The following is an 18,632-nucleotide window of genomic DNA, read 5'->3' as shown; positions in this document are numbered from 1 at the left end:
CAACCCAATGTCACATTGTGTCCGCCTCTGCTGCTTCCCTTGTATGTCCCCCACAAGCACAGGACCCAAATGTACAAGCGAGAGAAGAGGCACAAGCACCTTTGGATGGTAGCGACCTCAAGAGACCCTGCCTGAATGAAATAGATTGACTGAAGGAAGGGCTTCCTTCTGCTTGTTCCACCAGTGCGTCTTCCTCCCCAAGTACTCTTTCTACTGCTCGTGCCTCTGCATTGGTTGATGGTATCTTAAACTTTAATGCTCCCACTTTTATTTTGAGCCATTCAACTGAGTCTATAATGTTCCAATTGCCCCAAACTAAACAAGTCATGCCTGATCCCCACACTATTGTTGTTCCAACACAATGTGACCCCATACCGATATAAACTGACCAAGTTACTTCAGATATTACTAAATCTGAAGATAACAGAATGGTGTAAGAGGGGACCTTGCAGACCCTGAATGGTGTACATGGGCTTTGGAAAAAACCTTCAGGCTTGGGTACATAAATTACAAATTACAGTATAAAGGCAGCCCCCTGTAAGGCAATTCCCCTCTATCTCGGGCTAATAATTTGGATAACAAATATGCCAGGCATCACTGTTAAAAGATTTAACATTAACAGCAATGATATTCTAGGTTTGTGTACTGGTGGACAGAATGGATGTAGGGATAAAAGGTATAACATCTTCAATCGCTCCACACACAGGAATAAAGACTCATCAACTCTAAAATTGCTGGCCCACCATCTTATTTGGTGCCCAGATAAATCCACTGTAGTTACTGCAGGTGATTTTAATACTACCTTCGAGCCTCTCAAAAGATTAACTGCATTTACAGAGGGAGAAGATGAAGCAAGGGGAATCCAGAAATTGGAGGCTAAAACGCTTAGTTAATGGTGCTCAGCTGCGCTTCAATTGCTGTCCCTTACCATGACCACTTGTTTATGCGTCTACATATCAGGTCAGATAAGTGCCTTGCCCCAACCTTTGCCAGAGGGGCTAGCCAGAGTAGAATTTACTATGTTCTTCTTGATAGTGATCTCTGGTACTACTGTCTCAGCTAAGAAGAAATGGATCGATTCAAAATGGTTGGCCCTAATTGAAGCTTCCAAAAATAAAGATCAGAAATGATTCTGGCAAAGTTTCTCACAAAACACAATCCAATAACCCCCTAGTCCTTTTGAATATGTGGTTCAACCTCAACAATGGGTGGACCATTTAATGAAACCCCAGAAGGCTTCTTTCATGGTCAATAACAAAATAGATCTGCATCTTACAGCCAGTGCAAATGAAGATAAACTCCCCCGATTTTCCCTCGCTAAAACACTAATGGCCATCATCAACTCTTTACGCCCTGGCCCAGATAGGTCCCAGTAGGCCTTTATGGCTTGACACATAGGCGGTCATTCTGACCCTGGCGGTCAAAGACCGCCAGGGCGGAGGACCGCGGGAGCACCGCCGACAGGCCGGCGGTGCTCCAATGGGGATTCCGACCGCGGCGGTAAAGCCGCGGTCGGACCGGCAACACTGGCGGGCTCCCGCCAGTGTACCGCCGCCCCATTGAATCCTCCAAGGCGGCGCAGCTTGCTGCGCCGCCGAGGGGATTCCGACCCCCCCTACCGCCGGACCGCCGGGATCCGGATGGCGGTAGGGGGGGGGTCGCGGGGCCCCTGGGGGCCCCTGCAGTGCCCATGCCACTGGCATGGGCATTGCAGGGGCCCCCGTAAGAGGGCCCCTAAATGTATTTCACTGTCTGCTGCGCAGACAGTGAAATACGCGACGGGTGCAACTGCACCCGTCGCACAGCTTCCACTCCGCCGGCTCGATTCCGAGCCGGCTTCATCGTGGAAGCCTCTTTCCCGCTGGGCTGGCGGGCGGCCTGAAGGCGACCGCCCGCCAGCCCAGCGGGAAAGTCAGAATTACCGCCGCGGTCTTTCGACCGCGGAACGGTAACCTGACGGCGGGACTTTGGCGGGCGGCCTCCGCCGCCCGCCAAGGTCAGAATGAGGGCCATAGTGTATGGAGACCTTATATTAACTCCCTATCCAATACAATTTTATCAGGTGACAGCATCCCCCACTCATGGATAGGTGCTGAAATAGTCCCCATTTGAAAAAAGGGCGATAGAACATCTCCTTGTAACTACAGACCGGTCTGTCTGATTGATAACCTCCAGAAGGTTTTTTTGTGATGAAATTGTAACTAGAATACAAGACTGGTTGGATGAGAGTAGGATATTATCCCCATTTCAAGCAGGGTTCCGCACCAAAGTGAGTACCACTGACCAGGTCTTTCGTCTGAATCGTATAATATGGAATATCTGGCGCTCTCCTTTATATGGCCTTTGTAGATCTGAGGGCTGCCTTTGACCTGGTCTCTAAATGTCATCTGTGGCCCACTTTGGCCAGTATGGGTGTTGAAGCCTGTCCAGTGGATGTCCTTATTAGACTCCATGAAAGGAACTATGTTCACGTGAGATAGTGGGTCGGGGGGAGCTCACAGATCGTATACCTATTGCCTGTGGCGTTTGCCAGAGTTGCGTGCTTGCTCCTATCCTGTTCTCCCTGTATATTAATCACTTGGTGGACCATTTATTAACTTGTTTTCATGATTGTCCTAGGCTGAGGGGGTTGTCAATTCACACATTATTGTTAGCGGATGATACTGTGCTGCTTTCCCGTACTCCATATGAGCTGCAGAACCTGCTGAACAGTTTTGTTGAATATTGAGATATTAGAGGTATGGGAGTAAATACTTCCAAAACCAAGATCTAGGCTCTAAAACTCCATCAGTCATTCAAAGGGGGGGGGGGGGGTGTTCATGTGTGGGACAAAACTCCAACAGGTAGATCAGTTTGACTATCTGGGAGTGAGGTGTGACAAAACCATCAAATGGAAGGCCCAAATATTAAAATAAGAGCTTACCTTGCTCCATAGCACTTCAACAGTGATAAAATGCTATAAAGCTTCTACACTGAAATCAGTGTCTGCAGTCCTTGAGATCTACAGGGCAAAGGTGCAGTCAGACGCTCCTCATAGTGCAGATATTTGACGTGTAGAGAATCTTAGTGGGTTGGTTTCCAAAGGAAATTGTCCCTTTGTTCTTCAATACCGGCCTCAAATTAATCAGTGACCTTGCCAAGTTAAGACCCTTACACCACTAGGTTAGACTAAGGGCTACCCCTGAATTTGCCACATAAAGATTAGCCTTGGAGGAGGATGTTAACCTATGGAATAGTTCCACCATTCTATCTATCAAATGGCAATTGAGCACCCTAGGTTTGGGTATGTATTGGTCTAATCCATCCAAAATTAAGACTCACTCAAAGTCAGTTGTTAAAGGGAAATTCTGGGGCCATACGATTGCATTATTCCACCTTAAAGCAAAGATAGCAAAGATAGGAGGGCTGACAGACACTTCATTACTATCGCCTCGACTCAACTGTACGAGACTCCACTCAATGACTCTACATTTTGAAACACATTTTTAGTTAACTAAATGTATTAATTAAATTCACTGAAATAACCAAAGATTAAACCTTTGTTATCGTTAGCAAAAGTTTCATTATTCTTTCTATACAAATCAAACTTTAGAAATGCTATAGTTATACACCTTCCTATTATTATAAGGCACTCTCCACCTTACACAGTGTATTCAATTCAGTAGCCACAGTACATGAACTATTACTTGCTCCTTCTCCATGTACTACTTAAATCGTTTCATATTATATCATTTACACCATCTAAAATTATATGTGTGTTTGTGTGAGACAAAACTACAGAAATTCAGCAGTTATAGTTCTTTCAAGTAACTATAACTCATGCCCCTGCCTTAACAACCCAACCCCATACGGCCTCCCCTTCACTAGCCTGATCTCAGCCCCGGAGACACCTTCCCCCAGGCCCCATCCCCCCCCGCAGCCTGATCTCAGCCCTAGGGATCCCATCCATCGGGGCCCAGCCTAAAAAAATTTTTGAGGAAGGACTGGACCACGCAGCACACCCAGGCTAATATTGGCCCCGGGGACACCATCCCCAGGGGTGTGGCCAAATTATGTATTTTGTTTGGGGGGGGGGGAGGGTTGTGCAGCCACCCTCCCCAGGCAGATCTCTGACTCGGGGATCCCAAACCCCCTTGGCCCATCCTATACATTTTTTGGGAGGGGGAAGGAGACCTATCTTGGCCCCAGAGACCCGGTCCCCAGGGCACCATCTAATTTTTTTATTTTTTTGGTGGAGGGGTGCCTCGCCCCTCCCCAGGCTGATCTCTGCCTCAAAGACCCCATCCCCCAGAGCCCAGCCTATTCAATATTTTGGGGGAAGAGAAGGGCCTATCTTGGCCCCAGAGACCCCATCCCCCAGGGCACCGCCAAATTATTATTATTTTTTCTGGTGGAGGGGGCTGCAAGGCCCTCCCCCCAACCTAGGCTGATCTATGCCCCAGGGAGGTGGTGGTCCCTGGGGCTGCAAGGGGCCCGAAACTGACCCTCTATTTGTTTTTAAATTTGTCCCAGAGAAGTGGTGGTCCTCGGGCGGCTATAAATCTAGATGGAGTCAGCGCTTGCTTTTTTTTTTTTTTGCGACCGCCACTTGGTAACATTATCTAAATACAAATAAAATAATAAAAACAAAGGTTTGAGGGTTACAGTTCGGTCTAGATTTTACACACACAAAACCATAGAACTTAAACAGTTATACTTATCTCAAGACACTATACCTCGTGCTCTAAGGTAACTATAAGTCGCGCCCCCACCATGCACCAGTTTCTCATCAATAATTTTACTGCAAATGTTGGAGTTATATTATAAATGATGTCATAGAAGATGTCATTACTGATGTATACTATTTGGGGTAAATAGCAGTGCATGGCCTGGGCAGGAATTATAGTTACCTTAGAGCACGGTATTCCTACCCTGCCCCTTGTGGTATTTTATTTTAGCTTCAGAACAGGAGACTAAGATCCCAAGTCCTAAAATGGCTGCCAGCAAAAACATTTTGATGCCACTTTCAGCCAAGCAATGTGCTCAGTCCCATGGCAATCTGACTTCCACAGAAGCAGGGTGGAATAATGGAAAAAAAGTTCAGTGGGCCAACCAGAGTGCTCTAATTTTAAACTGGTGCACCCGCAACACTCTCTTCAGCTTCCTGTGGACCCTACTGTTCAATACAGAGTTATATGTGAACCCTGATTTCTCACAAACTAATGAAAGAATTCACACCAAATCCAAAAAGCACACCCTGCGAACCAAGATCTAGCTTACTGCAAAATCTGGTGTAATTTTGTTCAGAAGATCTTGCGGCAGTGCTTCTTAAATACGTCTTTGGAAAATGCTTGGGGATTTTGCGATTTCAGACCCACAGTTATTCTCGCCCCCCCGTTTGCTGGATCATGCTGAATCTTTCCATGCCCAAACTAGGCAGAAAGGAAAAACACATTTCCTATGGGAACGTGGAGTATTATATAATATATATATATATATATATTTATATATATATCCAAGAAAGAAGTGACTCAAACAGATGATCTCACCAAAGAACAAAAATATATTTCTACTACAACGTTTCAGCTTCCGCCTTCTTCAGGTAGTATAATATCAGTAATGTCAATAGCGATGTCATTTGAGAAGTCATGAGTGATGTCATAAATGGTGTCATAAAACATGTCATGAGGGATATCATATGTGAGTGCATTGCGAGGGTGCAAGTCACAGCTCATAATCAGCGCATTGCGGGGGTGCAAGTCACAGTTAGTGCTGCTAACTATAACTGGTTAATTTCTGTGTTTTTTCAAGTTCAAAACAATAATGTTCACACTAACAAATTCACCTAACTATAATGTTACTTTAACCTTTTGTTTTTCCAGTACATTTCTAGGATTTAAAAAAAATAAAAAAATAAAAGCAGATCCTCTTTTAACACCCAACTGTAACATTACTTTAACCTTTGTTTTTTGAGTGAATTTGAAATATTTTTATAAATACATATACAGTGTTGTTTAAAGCAGAAAATCTGTGGATGTATTGTTGCATTTGAGATACAAAGTAAATTTTTTACAGTCTTGCAAGCCTCTCGCGAGACACCTGCGAGACGCCCAGGAAAGGAAAGACATCCTAAGAAAGGATTGGGATTGGTTCAAAAGGATGTCTTTATATAGAAACGTAAGATTCCTTCCTTGTTGCTTCATTTGGCTATTGGGTTTTGCTCTGATTAGCCCTTTTTTTGGCTAGCTCTCTGACATTACTGATTTTCTGTCAACAGAATGTCATCTTCAGATGAACAGCCTAGTGCTGTTCCTACAACTAAGCTACCCAAGGATCCTTAGTGTGGCAATTTTGTTAAAATGAGGCCAGGTGGGAAAAAAGTATCTGCAAAATATGTCATATGCAAAAAGGATCTCAGTAGAGGCAGCCAGAAAAGGCAAGACAGCATGAGTACCGCAGGAATGTGGTGACGTTTGAGAGCTGTGCACCCTCAGTGCCTTGCTTGGGCTGAATTAGCCCGGGCCTCAGAGCTTGATAACTCCGGAGGGGGCGTCACGTCATTTGAACCTGGTGACACTGTGCCTGCTCAGGTACTCAACGATCAAGCACATAATAACTCTGCTTATTTAAATAAAGCCCTTTTTTGCTGCTTTTGCAAGCAGATCATTTTGTCGTCTGAGACAAGCAGGGCTGCACAGGAAAAACCAGTCCAAGATCATAAATGCCCACTTTATAGTTATTTTTTTAAACATTTTGTCTAGTTTTTTCTCCTCTTTTTCTGAAGGATATTTGTTTTTAGTTCCAGTTTCTTGTTTTTGTTGTACCCTTTAAAACCAAATACAAAGAAGTTAAACATTTTAAAAAGCACCTAAAATACAGCTGTTCAAAAAGGTGAATTAAAAAAGCTCTTTTCAGAGCAACCCTATATTTTCATTATGTATATTATTTATACTATTTTATTTTTTCCTTCTTGATGACTCTGACGAGACACTCGTGAGAGCCAAGATGTTAACATACATAGCATGGTAATCCATGTCCACTTTGAGGGGGCAGTGTTTGCTGCTTAACGCTCATGAATGTCTCCCAAGGGCATAGTTTTATGATGGAATTTATATTTTAATTGAACAAATCCTTCTTTAATAGGTATAAATTATATGCACTAGATTTTCAATACCCCTCTTTTTTTTTAATACGATTCTGTGAGATTCTTGCAAGATCGTAAAATTACATTAAGGAAGAATTTACTGGATGATTTTCTCAGTAATGCCATTTGAGATGTCATCATTTATGTTACCAGCGTTGTCACTGACCATGTCATCAGCTATGTGATATGTGTGGTCATTAGCAGTGCATTGCGGGGCATAAGTTATAGTTAACACAGATAACTATAACTATTGAATTTCTATGGTTTAGTGCGAGTACAATCTGAACCTAAATATAACATTCCTGTAAACGTTGATTGTTTCAGTGAATTGCTAAGGTGTTTTACTTCTATTTCCTAACTATAACGTCCCTGTAACCTTTGTTTTTTTCAGTGAATTTCTAAGGATTTTTTTTAATGCTACTTCCTAATTATAACGTCACTGTAACTGCTGTTTTTTCTGTGAACTTTTAAGGATTTTGTAATTCTTTTTCCTAACTACAGTACCCCTGTAACCAATGTTTTTTAACATGAAATTTATTACTTTATTACTCATACATTCAATTCAGTAATATACATTTTCACAACTTTATAAATCAATTTTCTTAACACACTTATTCTTATTAAACAGTTAAAAGCACATATTAACAAAACAATGCAAGGTAACTTATGTAAAATTTAAATAAATGCAATACAGCAAGTCCTTCTCTTTTTTTGGATTGATTTTATGGATCCATGTATCTGCTGCAATGCCACTATGAAACTGCAGCAATTTCTGGAACACACCCAAATGTCAACTTCTAATTAAAGACACCAAGCTTCCACCCATCCACAGTGCAAACCATACCCTAAATTAGATGTTTTGGTTTCACATCTCTCTGGAGACAGACTCAAACCCAGACCTCCATCATTTTTCTGGCTTTTCTTCAAAAGAAGAGAGTTTCAAAGTTAAGATGTCTTCTGCTGAAGATAAAAGAGAAGAGCAGGGCAAAGGAGAAGACTTACCACCTCCAACGTTTGAAAATATTTCAATATCTCTTCAGGAGAAAAGAATGTTATTTCTAAAATTTGTCCTCACTGTTCCATCTTTAAATCCTACCTAAACACAAGTAAATATCTGAAACAGAAATATGCAATACATTTCCCTTCACAATATATACTATTACATTACATACTATGAGCAAGTGAGTAGCTACATAAGGTTCCTGGGCTCAGCACTGCCCATGTGGCTGCATTGTTCTTGCTTCTGTCTTCTCCTTGCTTTCCCTTTGTTTTTTTTGAGTGCCTTCTCTTTGCTTTCACTGCGTTCTCACAGCTTTCTCCTTACCTCACCCCTGCTTTTTTATGTGCCCTCTCCTTGCTTTTCCCACATTTTTCCCTGCTTTCTCCTTGCTTTTCCCCCAGCTTTTTGCATGCCCGCTCCTTGCTTTTCCCTTGTTCTTACTGCTTTCTCCTTGCTTCCCCCCCCCTGTTTTTTGAGTGCCTCTCCTTGCTTTTCCCTTCTTTTCACTGCTTTCTCCGTGCTTTTCCCCTGTTTTTTTGTGTGCATTCCATTTGCTTTTCCCTCATTCCCACTGCTTTCTTCTTGCTTTTCCCCTCCACTTTTTGGGTACCCACTCCTTGCTTTTTCCTCATTTTTGCCTTCTCCTTACTTTTCCCTCTGTTTTTTTTGTGCCTGCTCCTTGCTTCTCCCTTGCTTTCACTACTTTCTCTGGGACCTGCAAGTGCCTGGATACCCTGTCGGGTGATTAGCCGCACTTTAGAAGTCCTGACAGATTGACTGATAAGTGGTTATGTCAGTATGTAAGAGGCTGTGTAAGTGTCTCGGTATGGGTGTATAAACAGGTATATGAGAAGCTATACTGGTGGATGGCTGGGTGTATGATTGGTTGAACGGATATGTGAGTGAGTATCAGTGCCTCTATGGGTGTGTCACTGGATGTTTAAATAGCTGTGTGGGTGTGTGAACGGGGATGTTCGTGACTGTATGGTTGTCTAAATGCGTATGTAAGAGGATGTATGGATTAGTAAATGGCTGTGTTTATGGGTGTATGACTATGCCCTCATTACAACCTTGGCGGGCGGCCTCTGCCGCCTGCCAAGGTTTTACCGCTGAGCGGCCACCTATGCGGCCACAATCCTGCCGGCCGCATTATGACATCCCCGCTGGGCCAGAGGGCGGAAACATAGTTTTCGCCAGCCGGCCCAGAGGGGATGTCGGCTGTAACATTGGAGCCGGCTCCTAATGGAGCCGGCGGTGTTGCAGCTGTGCGACGGGTGCAACAGCTGCAACAGGTGCAGCTGCACCCGTCGCGCTTTTCACTGTCTGCTGTGCAGACAGTGAAAAGCAGGGTGGGGCTGTGCCTGGGGGCCCCTGCACTGCCTATGCCAAGTGAATGGGCAGTGCAGGGGCCCCCAGGGGCCTGCGACTCCCCTTTCCGGCAGCCTTTCCATGGCGGTCTCTACCGCCATGGACAGGCTGGCGGGAAGGGGACTCGTAATCCCCTGGGCAGCAATGCCCTGGCGGATTAAAACCGCCGGGACAACCATGGCAGGAAAGCGCTGGTCCTGGCGGTGCGACTGCGGCACTACCGATGCAGTCGTAATTCGCCAGATTGTACCGCCAGACTGTTGGCGGTACAATCACCAAAACAGCCCTGGTGGTCTTTGACCGCCTGGGTTGTAATGAGGCCCTATGTGTGCAAGGGATGGATATATATGTGCAGTGTGTGTGAAGGTGTAAGTGCCTCTCTGGCTGTCTGACTAGATGTGTGAATGGCTGTATCGTTTTGTAAAAAAGTATGTGAGTGGCTGTATGCATGGGCGACTGTATGTATAACTGGGTGCATGGGTGTGTAAGTGTGTTTGTAACTGACAGTCTGAGTTCTGGGTACATGAATGGCTGTATAGATGTGTGAGTGGGTAAAGCAGTGCTACATGGGTGTGTGAATGACTATGTAAGTGGAAGCATAGGTGAGTAAATGGGTGTGTGATTTTATTGGGAGTGTGACTGAGTGTGCCAGTCCCTGCATGTTTATATAAGTGGTGGGTACATAAGTGCTTTTGTAGGAGTGTAACTGGGTGTGTAAGTGCCTGCCTGACTGTGTGAGTGGGTGTAAATTACAAAATATTAAATTACATACTATTAGCAAGCACCCACATCTAATTTCAAACACATTCATTCATACTAGCTTAATAAAACAATTATATTTTCAGTATAGTAATTCTTCTTCCTCTGTTGATGCTCACAATTTTATATGTTCTCATCTAACCTCCCTTTTGTTTTGACTCTTCCTGTAGTTTCAAGAAACTATACATTTTCTTTCAGCTTATATATATTCAAAGTTTTTTTACATATACTTTTTTCACATAGCTGTAAGATCTCTTTGCTGCTGTCCAAGTTTTAAGTAAATATCAGTAAATATCTCTCTTCATTGCAAATCACAAGCCAGAAATATGGCAATCCTCCTCCACTCTCAGTAGAAAAGTACCAATAATGGCTACCCTTTCCACTGTACTCTCACTCATACTGCTCTACTTAGCAAATCAAAGACTTCCTTTCCTCTTTCATATTTGTTATACCACTTCTCAATGATAACTATTTGTTAACCTTTCTCATGTTCCTTGTAAAGAAGCCCAATTCTGTGGGTTTTTGTGGGGATCCCCCGCAGTGTGGCCTCTCACGTGGTCCGTGGTGGATCTGCACCACAGCCCGTAAAAGCATTCAACAATCCACTGTCAATGCTTTTCATTTATATTTTACTTTGTAAAATATTGGTAATTACAAGGCATACACTCCCTACTAAGCAAATTGTGTACACCAGTTTCACGATGCAGTCTCTTTTGTTCCCTTCCCTCACACTCTTTTACCTGTTTCCATAGTAACCATGTTTGCAAAAGTCTCTGCCTACCAGTAAGTGAAATGTTCACAAGACTCTCTCTCAACAGTTTATTAGCTTCACATTAACTGTGGCAGGTGTGCTTGACTGTTTGTAATTCTAAGCATATTCCAAACAACATAACCTTTTCTTGTTTTTCCAAAGCCAATCACAGAGTTAGCTATTTTTTTCTTAAAGTCACTACCTAATTTTAAATTCTTACAGATCTCCATGTAATCAAATATGTCCTTTTATAGTTTACATGCTGTCCTCCATTATAACTGCCTTTCATCATCAAAACTGCCTCATTCTGCTGCAGCCTTTTCCTGTGTGCTGTTCCTGCTTGTCTCCAAAATGGTCAGAGTGTTGTGAAATGTGGGCGATAGTTTTGTGTTTTGGGTCAGAGAGAGTGCTAGAAGAGTGGCACTGACAAGGACATAGGTTTACCTAATGTAGAAATTACTTGGATTGGTCAGAGTGGGCTAAAGTGGCATAAATTGCTGCCTTACGGATTGGCAACATCCAGACTACAAGATTGTGCACTGTGGTGACACTGACTTAGGCACAACTACTGGGGTAGGACTGAAAATTCTAATGAAAGATACCTTTGGCAAGTTAATGATACTTTTCCAACATACTGCCTTGGTGTTTTCCAACATTTGGCAACACCACAAGTGGCAGTGGTCAACCCAATTTTGTCCATAGACGGAGAAATCCAGGAAACATGTCAATATACCTTTTCCTACGTTCCTCTGAGACAACAACATGGGCTCGGTATACCATAACAACTTACACTTCAATATGAACAGAATATATGGAAAACAAGGATTCCATTGCACAGATGAAGGCAACAGGATGTTCCTCAACAACTTAAAAGACTGCATCCTGTCCTATGTGTAATTATCATCTACACATCATAAACACAAAGGCTCTTTCCAGATCCAACCTTTTCCCAAACACTAGTTCTTTTTGTTTTCAAATGCTTTTTATTGGTTTCCCCCTCTGATCTGCTGCTGCTCCACAGCCAAATACGGGGTCTGCCTGTTATACCGTGGTAGGATCCGTGTGTTAAAGAGCAAAAGAGTTTGTCTCTGGCATTAGGCATCCTAACATATAGGCGAGCAACCAGTCTAGCACACCAGTTGAGTCATACAGAGACTACTTGCTTTCTACCTGTAATTGTTGAGTTTTGACCTCACAGTTTGATGGGTGGGAATCATACTTAGAGGTTCTAGGTCCTGCTAGCATAAGATCTGGTTTGCTATGTCCATCCTGCTTGAAGTGGAAACTGTCTTAGAGCAGATTTCCCAAGAACCCTATAGTGTTTGCCAACTGTATCATTTAATTGTCCTCCTGCTTCATCAGAGGAGGCACCACTGCTCTCTAGGAAGCCCAGTGCAGGTACAAGTGAACTGGCACTCTGAGTCTCTGCAGACTATGGTTTTTGAGAAGGGAGGGTGCAGACTGCTGGACCCCAAAGTCCGTATGTGGAAAACTGCCAAGAACCCCACAAGTGCTCGGGCGGTTTTTGGTTGCTGCTCTGGTGCTAGTATTTGGTGCATGGAATTCAATTTTTTTCTTCTGGGCCTGACAGCAGGTGAGAGCATCACATATGAGGATTGGTGCACGGTGACCACAGGTAGCTTCACTAACAGGCAGCTGATGAGGTATCTCTTCATCTGGTTTTCTCTGCACCCTCTCCACCCACCCTTTTGTGCGACCCAGCCATATTTATGCAAAAAGCAGCATCCACTGACTATTGATGATGCTGCAAATCTGGTCATATACGGATGATTAGTTAGGGATGGTGCTATTATGAGCCAGGCACTAATGATTATTGAATGATGGGGCACATTTGAGCACACACTAGGATTGCTCCATAGTGATGCAAATATGAATATGCACCCAGGAGTAATGACCGATAACCTAAATGTCTCAATTCAGTCAAGAAGTCTAAGTGATAGTTTAAATCTAGCCAAGCACTCAAAAATTTGTAGTGCAAATCTAAGCATGCCTTCAAGATTAATAAGTGATAGGGAAATCAACACATGCATTATGTGATATAATGCTGTAAATTCCTAACCTATTATGGGCAATCTTGGCACGACAGTGGGCACTTTTGGGTTAATGTTTACAGCGGCATTATGGTAGTAAGTCTTTATATACTGGGGCATTCATACCATGGTGGTGCATAGCCTTGACAAAATGAGTGCCTTACAATCCCATGTAGTGACATTAGACACCTGCAACTCTTGAAACTTCTTCATGAGGACCTAGCAAAATTTGAACATACGTCTAGGAAACAGGTTGGAGGTGTTCTTTCTTCCTTGTAATATTTCATACTATGGCTCCTTAATGGTCAAGTGGGGAGGAAAGATAAGTTATTTAGTACTGATTTGGAGGGATATCCCTCTCTTGTGCCCTACTGAATACACCCCTTGACCACCACATTAATACTGTTCACCAGCACTTTGTGATGCAGGTTTTTACAAGACATTGCTTTTCACTTGACACAAAGGCCATGAAGGATTTTTAAATTATGTGTGTGTTTTATAGAGTAGATATTTCAACTTGTCGCCACTTCACAGAGCTTTGCTACAGGTATATTGTAGGAAAGTACCATCTTGCCTGGCATGTTACCCCCATATTTCACTGTATATATGTTGTTTTAGTTGTATGTGTCACTGGGACCCTGCCAGCCAGGGCCCCAGTGCTCATAAGTGTGCCCTGTATGTGTTACCTGTGTTATGACTAACTGTCTCACTGAGGCTCTGCTAATCAGAACCTCAGTGGTTATGCTCTCTCATTTCTTTCCAAATTGTCACTAACAGGCTAGTGACCAATTTTACCAATTTACATTGGCATACTGGAACACCCTTATAATTCCCTAGTATATGGTACTGAAGTACCCAGGGTATTGGGGTTCCAGGAGATCCCTATGGGCTGCAGCATTTCTTTTGCCACCCAGAGGGAGCTCTGACAATTCTTACACAGGCCTGCCACTGCAGCCTGAGTGAAATAACGTCCACGTTATTTCACAGCCATTTACCACTGCACTTAAGTAACTTATAAGTCACCTATATGTCTAACCTTTACCTGGTAAAGGTTGGGTGCTAAGTTACTTAGTGTGTGGGTACCCTGGCACTAGCCAAGGTGCCCCCACATTGTTCAGGGCAAATTCCCCGGACTTTGTGAGTGTGGGGACACCATTACACGCGTGCACTACACATAGGTCACTACCTATGTGTAGCTTCACCATGGTAACTCCGAACATGGCCATGTAACATGTCTAAGATCATGGAATTGCCCCCCCAATGGCATCCTGGTATTGGGAAGACAATCCCATGATTCCCCGGGTCTCTAGCACAAACCCGGGTACTGCCAAACTGCCTTTTCTGGGGTTTCACTGCAGCTGCTGCCAACCCCTCAGACAGGTTTCTGCCCTCCTGGGGTCCAGCCAGGCTTGGCCCAGGAAGGCAGAACAAAGGACTTCCTCAGAGAGAGGGTGTTACACCCTCTCCCTTTGGAAAAAGGTGTCAGGGCTGGGGAGGAGTAGCCTCCCCCAGCCTCTGGAAATGCTTTCATGGGCACAGATGGTGCCCATTTCTGCATAAGCCAGTCTACACCGGTTCAGGGATCCCCCAGCCCTGCTCTGGCGCGAAACTGGACAAAGGAAAGGGGAGTGACCACTCCCCTGACCTGCACCTCCCCCGGGAGGTGCCCAGAGCTCCTCCAGTGTGCTCCAGACCTCTGCCATCTTGGAAACAGAGGTGCTGCTGGCACACTGGACTGCTCTGAGTGGCCAGGGCCAGCAGGTGACATCAGAGACTCCTTCTGATAGGCTCCTCCAGGTGTTGCTAGCCTATCCTCTCTCCTAAGTAGCCAAACCTCCTTTTCTGGCTATTTAGGGTCTCTGCTTTGGGGAATTCTTTAGATAACGAACGCAAGAGCTCATCAGAGTTCCTCTGCATCTCTCTCTTCACCTTCTGCCAAGGAATCAACTGCTGACCGCGCTGGAAGCCTGCAAAACTGCAACAAAGTAGCAAAGACGACTACTGCGACCTTGTAACGCTGATCCTGCCGCCTTCTCGACTGTTTTCCTAGTGGTGCATGCTGTGGGGGTAGTCTGCCTCCTCTCTGCACTAGAAGCTCCGAAGAAATCTCCCGTGGGTCGATGGAATCTTCCCCCTGCAACCGCAGGCACCAAAGAACTGCAACACCGGTCCTCTGGGTCTCCTCTCAGCACGACGAGCGAGGTCCCTTGAACTCAGCAACTCTGTCCAAGTGACGCCCACAGTCCAGTGACTCTTCAGCCCAAGTTTGGTGGAGGTAAGTCCTTGCCTCCCCGCGCTAGACTGCATTGCTCGGAACCGCGTGTTTTGCAGCTGCTCCGGCTCCTGTGCACTCTTCCAGGATTTCCTTTGTGCACAGCCAAGCCTGGGTCCCCGGCACTCTAACCTGCAGTGCACGACCTCCTGAGTTGTCCTCCGGCGTCGTGGGACCTTCCTTTGTGACTTCGGGTGAGCTCTGGTTCACTCCACTTCGTAGTGCCTGTTCCGGCACTTCTGCGGGTGCTGCCTGCTTCTGAGTGGGCTCCTTGTCTTGCTGGGCACCCCCTCTGTCTCCTCACGCAATTGGCGACATCCTGGTCCCTCCTAGGCCACAGCAGCATCCAAAAACCCTAACCGCGACCCTTGCAGCTAGCAAGGCTTGTTTGCGGTCTTTCTGCACGAAACCACCTCTGCACGACTCTTCACGACGTGGGACATCCATCCTCCAAAGGGGAAGTTTCTAGCCCTTGTCGTTATTGCAGAATCCACAGCTTCTACCATCCGGTGGCAGCTTCTTTGCACCCACAGCTGGCATTTCCTGGGCATCTGCCCAGTCCCGACTTGATCGTGACTTTTAGACTTGGTCCCCTTGTTCCACAGGTACTCTCGTCTGGAAATCCATCGTTGTTGCATTGCTGGTGTTGGTCTTTCTTGCAGAATTCCCCTATCACTACTTCTGTGCTCTCTGGGGAACTTAGGTGCACTTTGCACCCACTTTTCAGGGTCTTGGGGTGGGCTATTTTTCTAACCCTCACTGTTTTCTTACAGTCCCAACGACCCTCTACGGGCTCACATAGGTTTTCTATCAGCCTAAGCTGCTAGACACCCCTCTACACTAATAAGGGATACCTGGGCCTGGTGCAAGGTGTAAGTACCCCTTGGTACTCACTACAAGCCAGTCCAGCCTCCTACATTAAACCCAGGTAAGCATATGTGGCTACATTATTTTTCAAAAGGATGTTAATTCATATTTGTTGCAATCCTAGTCAACTTCCTCATGTAACAGTCTTCATGACATTGCCCATCAACCAGATATAGAGAAAGATAATACAACTCTTTCTGAATTCTACACCCCTCAGATTTAGGTCAAATGTTGGGAGCAGTTAGTGTCTGAACTAGATTTTGTGTTAAACTGGCAGAAATGCCACGCATCCCAATAGCAATATGAACAGCAGAAATACAAGGATGAGAGACAGGAAAGGAGGAACGAGAGGATGGCATAAGAATTATTTTTATGAAGGCTTTGTAATACATTTTTTTAATTTTGCAGTGCCTTCTCTTTTAGCCTAAAAGGTACAGTGAAGCCCATTTTCGGCAACGAATGTTGCTGTTCAAGAGTATATGTTTTCTACAACCTGTATTTGATTTTGCACACTATGATGCAAGTGTGCTCCACCTAATGATCAACTTTACCTTTGACAGACACAGAGAACATGAAGAAGCTATACACATGAACAATTTGACATGAATAATCAACAGATGCCCAAACACAAAATGTAAAGGCATCTTTTTTCAAGACATTAAAAATAAATAAAAACAGTGAAGACAGAAAAGAACATCTCACCTTATAGCATCGATACTTGTACAGTAGAACAAGGAAGATAGTCATCACAACAATGACGCTGATCATTATGATTGTATTGAGAACCGAATTTAGGAGGCGCTGACCGACAGAGTTGGTATCTTCAGAAAATGGTGTGTAAATTCTGGAAGTAGAAATGCCTTGCTAAAGTTAATGTACAAATGTAGCATACCTAGAATTATATAATTGTAGTTTAGTCAATCATGCAAGAAAAGTTATATAACATTTCAAACAAAACTAGTTTTTACATCTAATCTAAGAGACACCACCATTATTTTGCTGTAACTGTCTCCACTGGTAGTAGTTGGATCCTGAAAGAATTTTCTTGTGGACTTGGTAACTAAACTCTTATAATCTTTATTTTGGCATAATCATTTTTTTATGCTTGAAAAGTATTTATTTGCTCCTTTGATGAATTACCTAAGCTCTTAGGAGTTTAACTCAGGAGTGCAATTTAAGAAATTGTTGACGTACTGTGATATGTAAACTCAACAGAACGATATACAATATGTGTAGATGAGGAAGTGAGATATGATATTTATCACCATTGTGGAGTGAGAGGGATAATGAAGCCTTGAGTGAGTCATGATGCTCCCTCCCTCCCTCCCTCAACAATCATAATAAATAGCATATTGTACTCTGTTCATCTGCATATATGGTTCATGTCATGGCATTTTTTCCATCTGTACTTTTTGGTTCTCATCTACCAAAGGCAAAAAGACCTACTGCCAGTTTACAATAGGCTTAAAGCACAATGACTGCTTACCATTTGTTGGATTTACTATCACTTTAATCTGGTTGCTCTTACTTGTTAGTTTCTGTAGTCTTTTCTTCCTCTTCTGGTTGTTTGCCCTTACCTTGGAGCAGGGACACATTATTGTGTTCTACTGCTTGCTTTTCAAGCACCTCTTTTTTCCCTGATAGTGCATGTGTTTTCCAGCAGTCTCCCTCGTGAATGTCACTTCCCTGGCTGCACTCTCTGTCTGCATCTGTCGCCTGTGTGCGTCTCTGTCACTTGTGCCTCTCCTCTGCCGCCCCCAAATTGTGCGTTCAGTTTTGTACACTTCTCTCCACCATACTGCATTCTAGCTTGTTTGCTTCTCTCCCGCCTGCTTCACCTTGCTCTCTCTGGCACCTGCCTTGCATGTTGCTTCCTCCTCCCATCATGTGTGCGGTCTCCTCCACCGATGCCCTCCATGTGTTTTCCCCCACCCATTCCTTTAGTGATTCTCCACCACACATCCTTTGTGATGCTTCCCTAACTCATGTCCTATGTGATGCTGCCTAATCCGTATCCTTCCTATTGCTTCCTTTATTTGCATCCTCTCTGTTGCTCCCTTACCTGCGCTTTAAAAAAAGAAAACACCTTGTGCTACTTTGTTTTTTTCTTATTTAATAATCTAACTTAGTAAATAAAAAAACACATATAATTTTGTAGGCACACGCATGCGTGGTATGCTCGCCTGCAAAACGATGCAGCCATTGTATGAAAGCACCTTTTTTTCTTATTTGTTTTCTTTAGCCATGTGGATGCTGTACAGTATGGTTAAAATCCACTGGCAAAGCCAAAAGGTCCCAAATGTGAGACCTATTGGCTTTGACAACACTTGTCTTAAAAGAAGGTATTCAACCAAAACCATGATGCAGGGGTAACATTTCTGTAGTAATGTAAAATCACAGTGAGCTTGCAAGATTATTTAAAGAGCTGTTTCATATGTAAA

At 44.0% G+C, this 18,632-nt stretch overlaps 1 protein-coding gene across 1 annotated transcript in view; it reads right to left on the bottom strand.

Moving 5' to 3' along the window:
* PSEN2 (presenilin 2) overlaps positions 1-18,632 on the bottom strand; it is a 354,458-nt gene that overhangs the window by 169,809 nt on the left and 166,017 nt on the right. The window contains exon 4 of the mRNA XM_069234995.1: positions 16,894-17,035. Coding sequence (XP_069091096.1) covers positions 16,894-17,035 — 142 coding nt within the window. The remainder of the gene's footprint in view (positions 1-16,893; positions 17,036-18,632) is intronic.

This window comes from Pleurodeles waltl, chromosome 5 (assembly GCF_031143425.1).
Source record: "Pleurodeles waltl isolate 20211129_DDA chromosome 5, aPleWal1.hap1.20221129, whole genome shotgun sequence".
NCBI classification, from domain to species: Eukaryota; Metazoa; Chordata; class Amphibia; order Caudata; family Salamandridae; genus Pleurodeles; species Pleurodeles waltl.
Note: the sequence above shows the minus strand (reverse complement) of the source record. Positions and strands in the feature narration are given on the sequence as shown.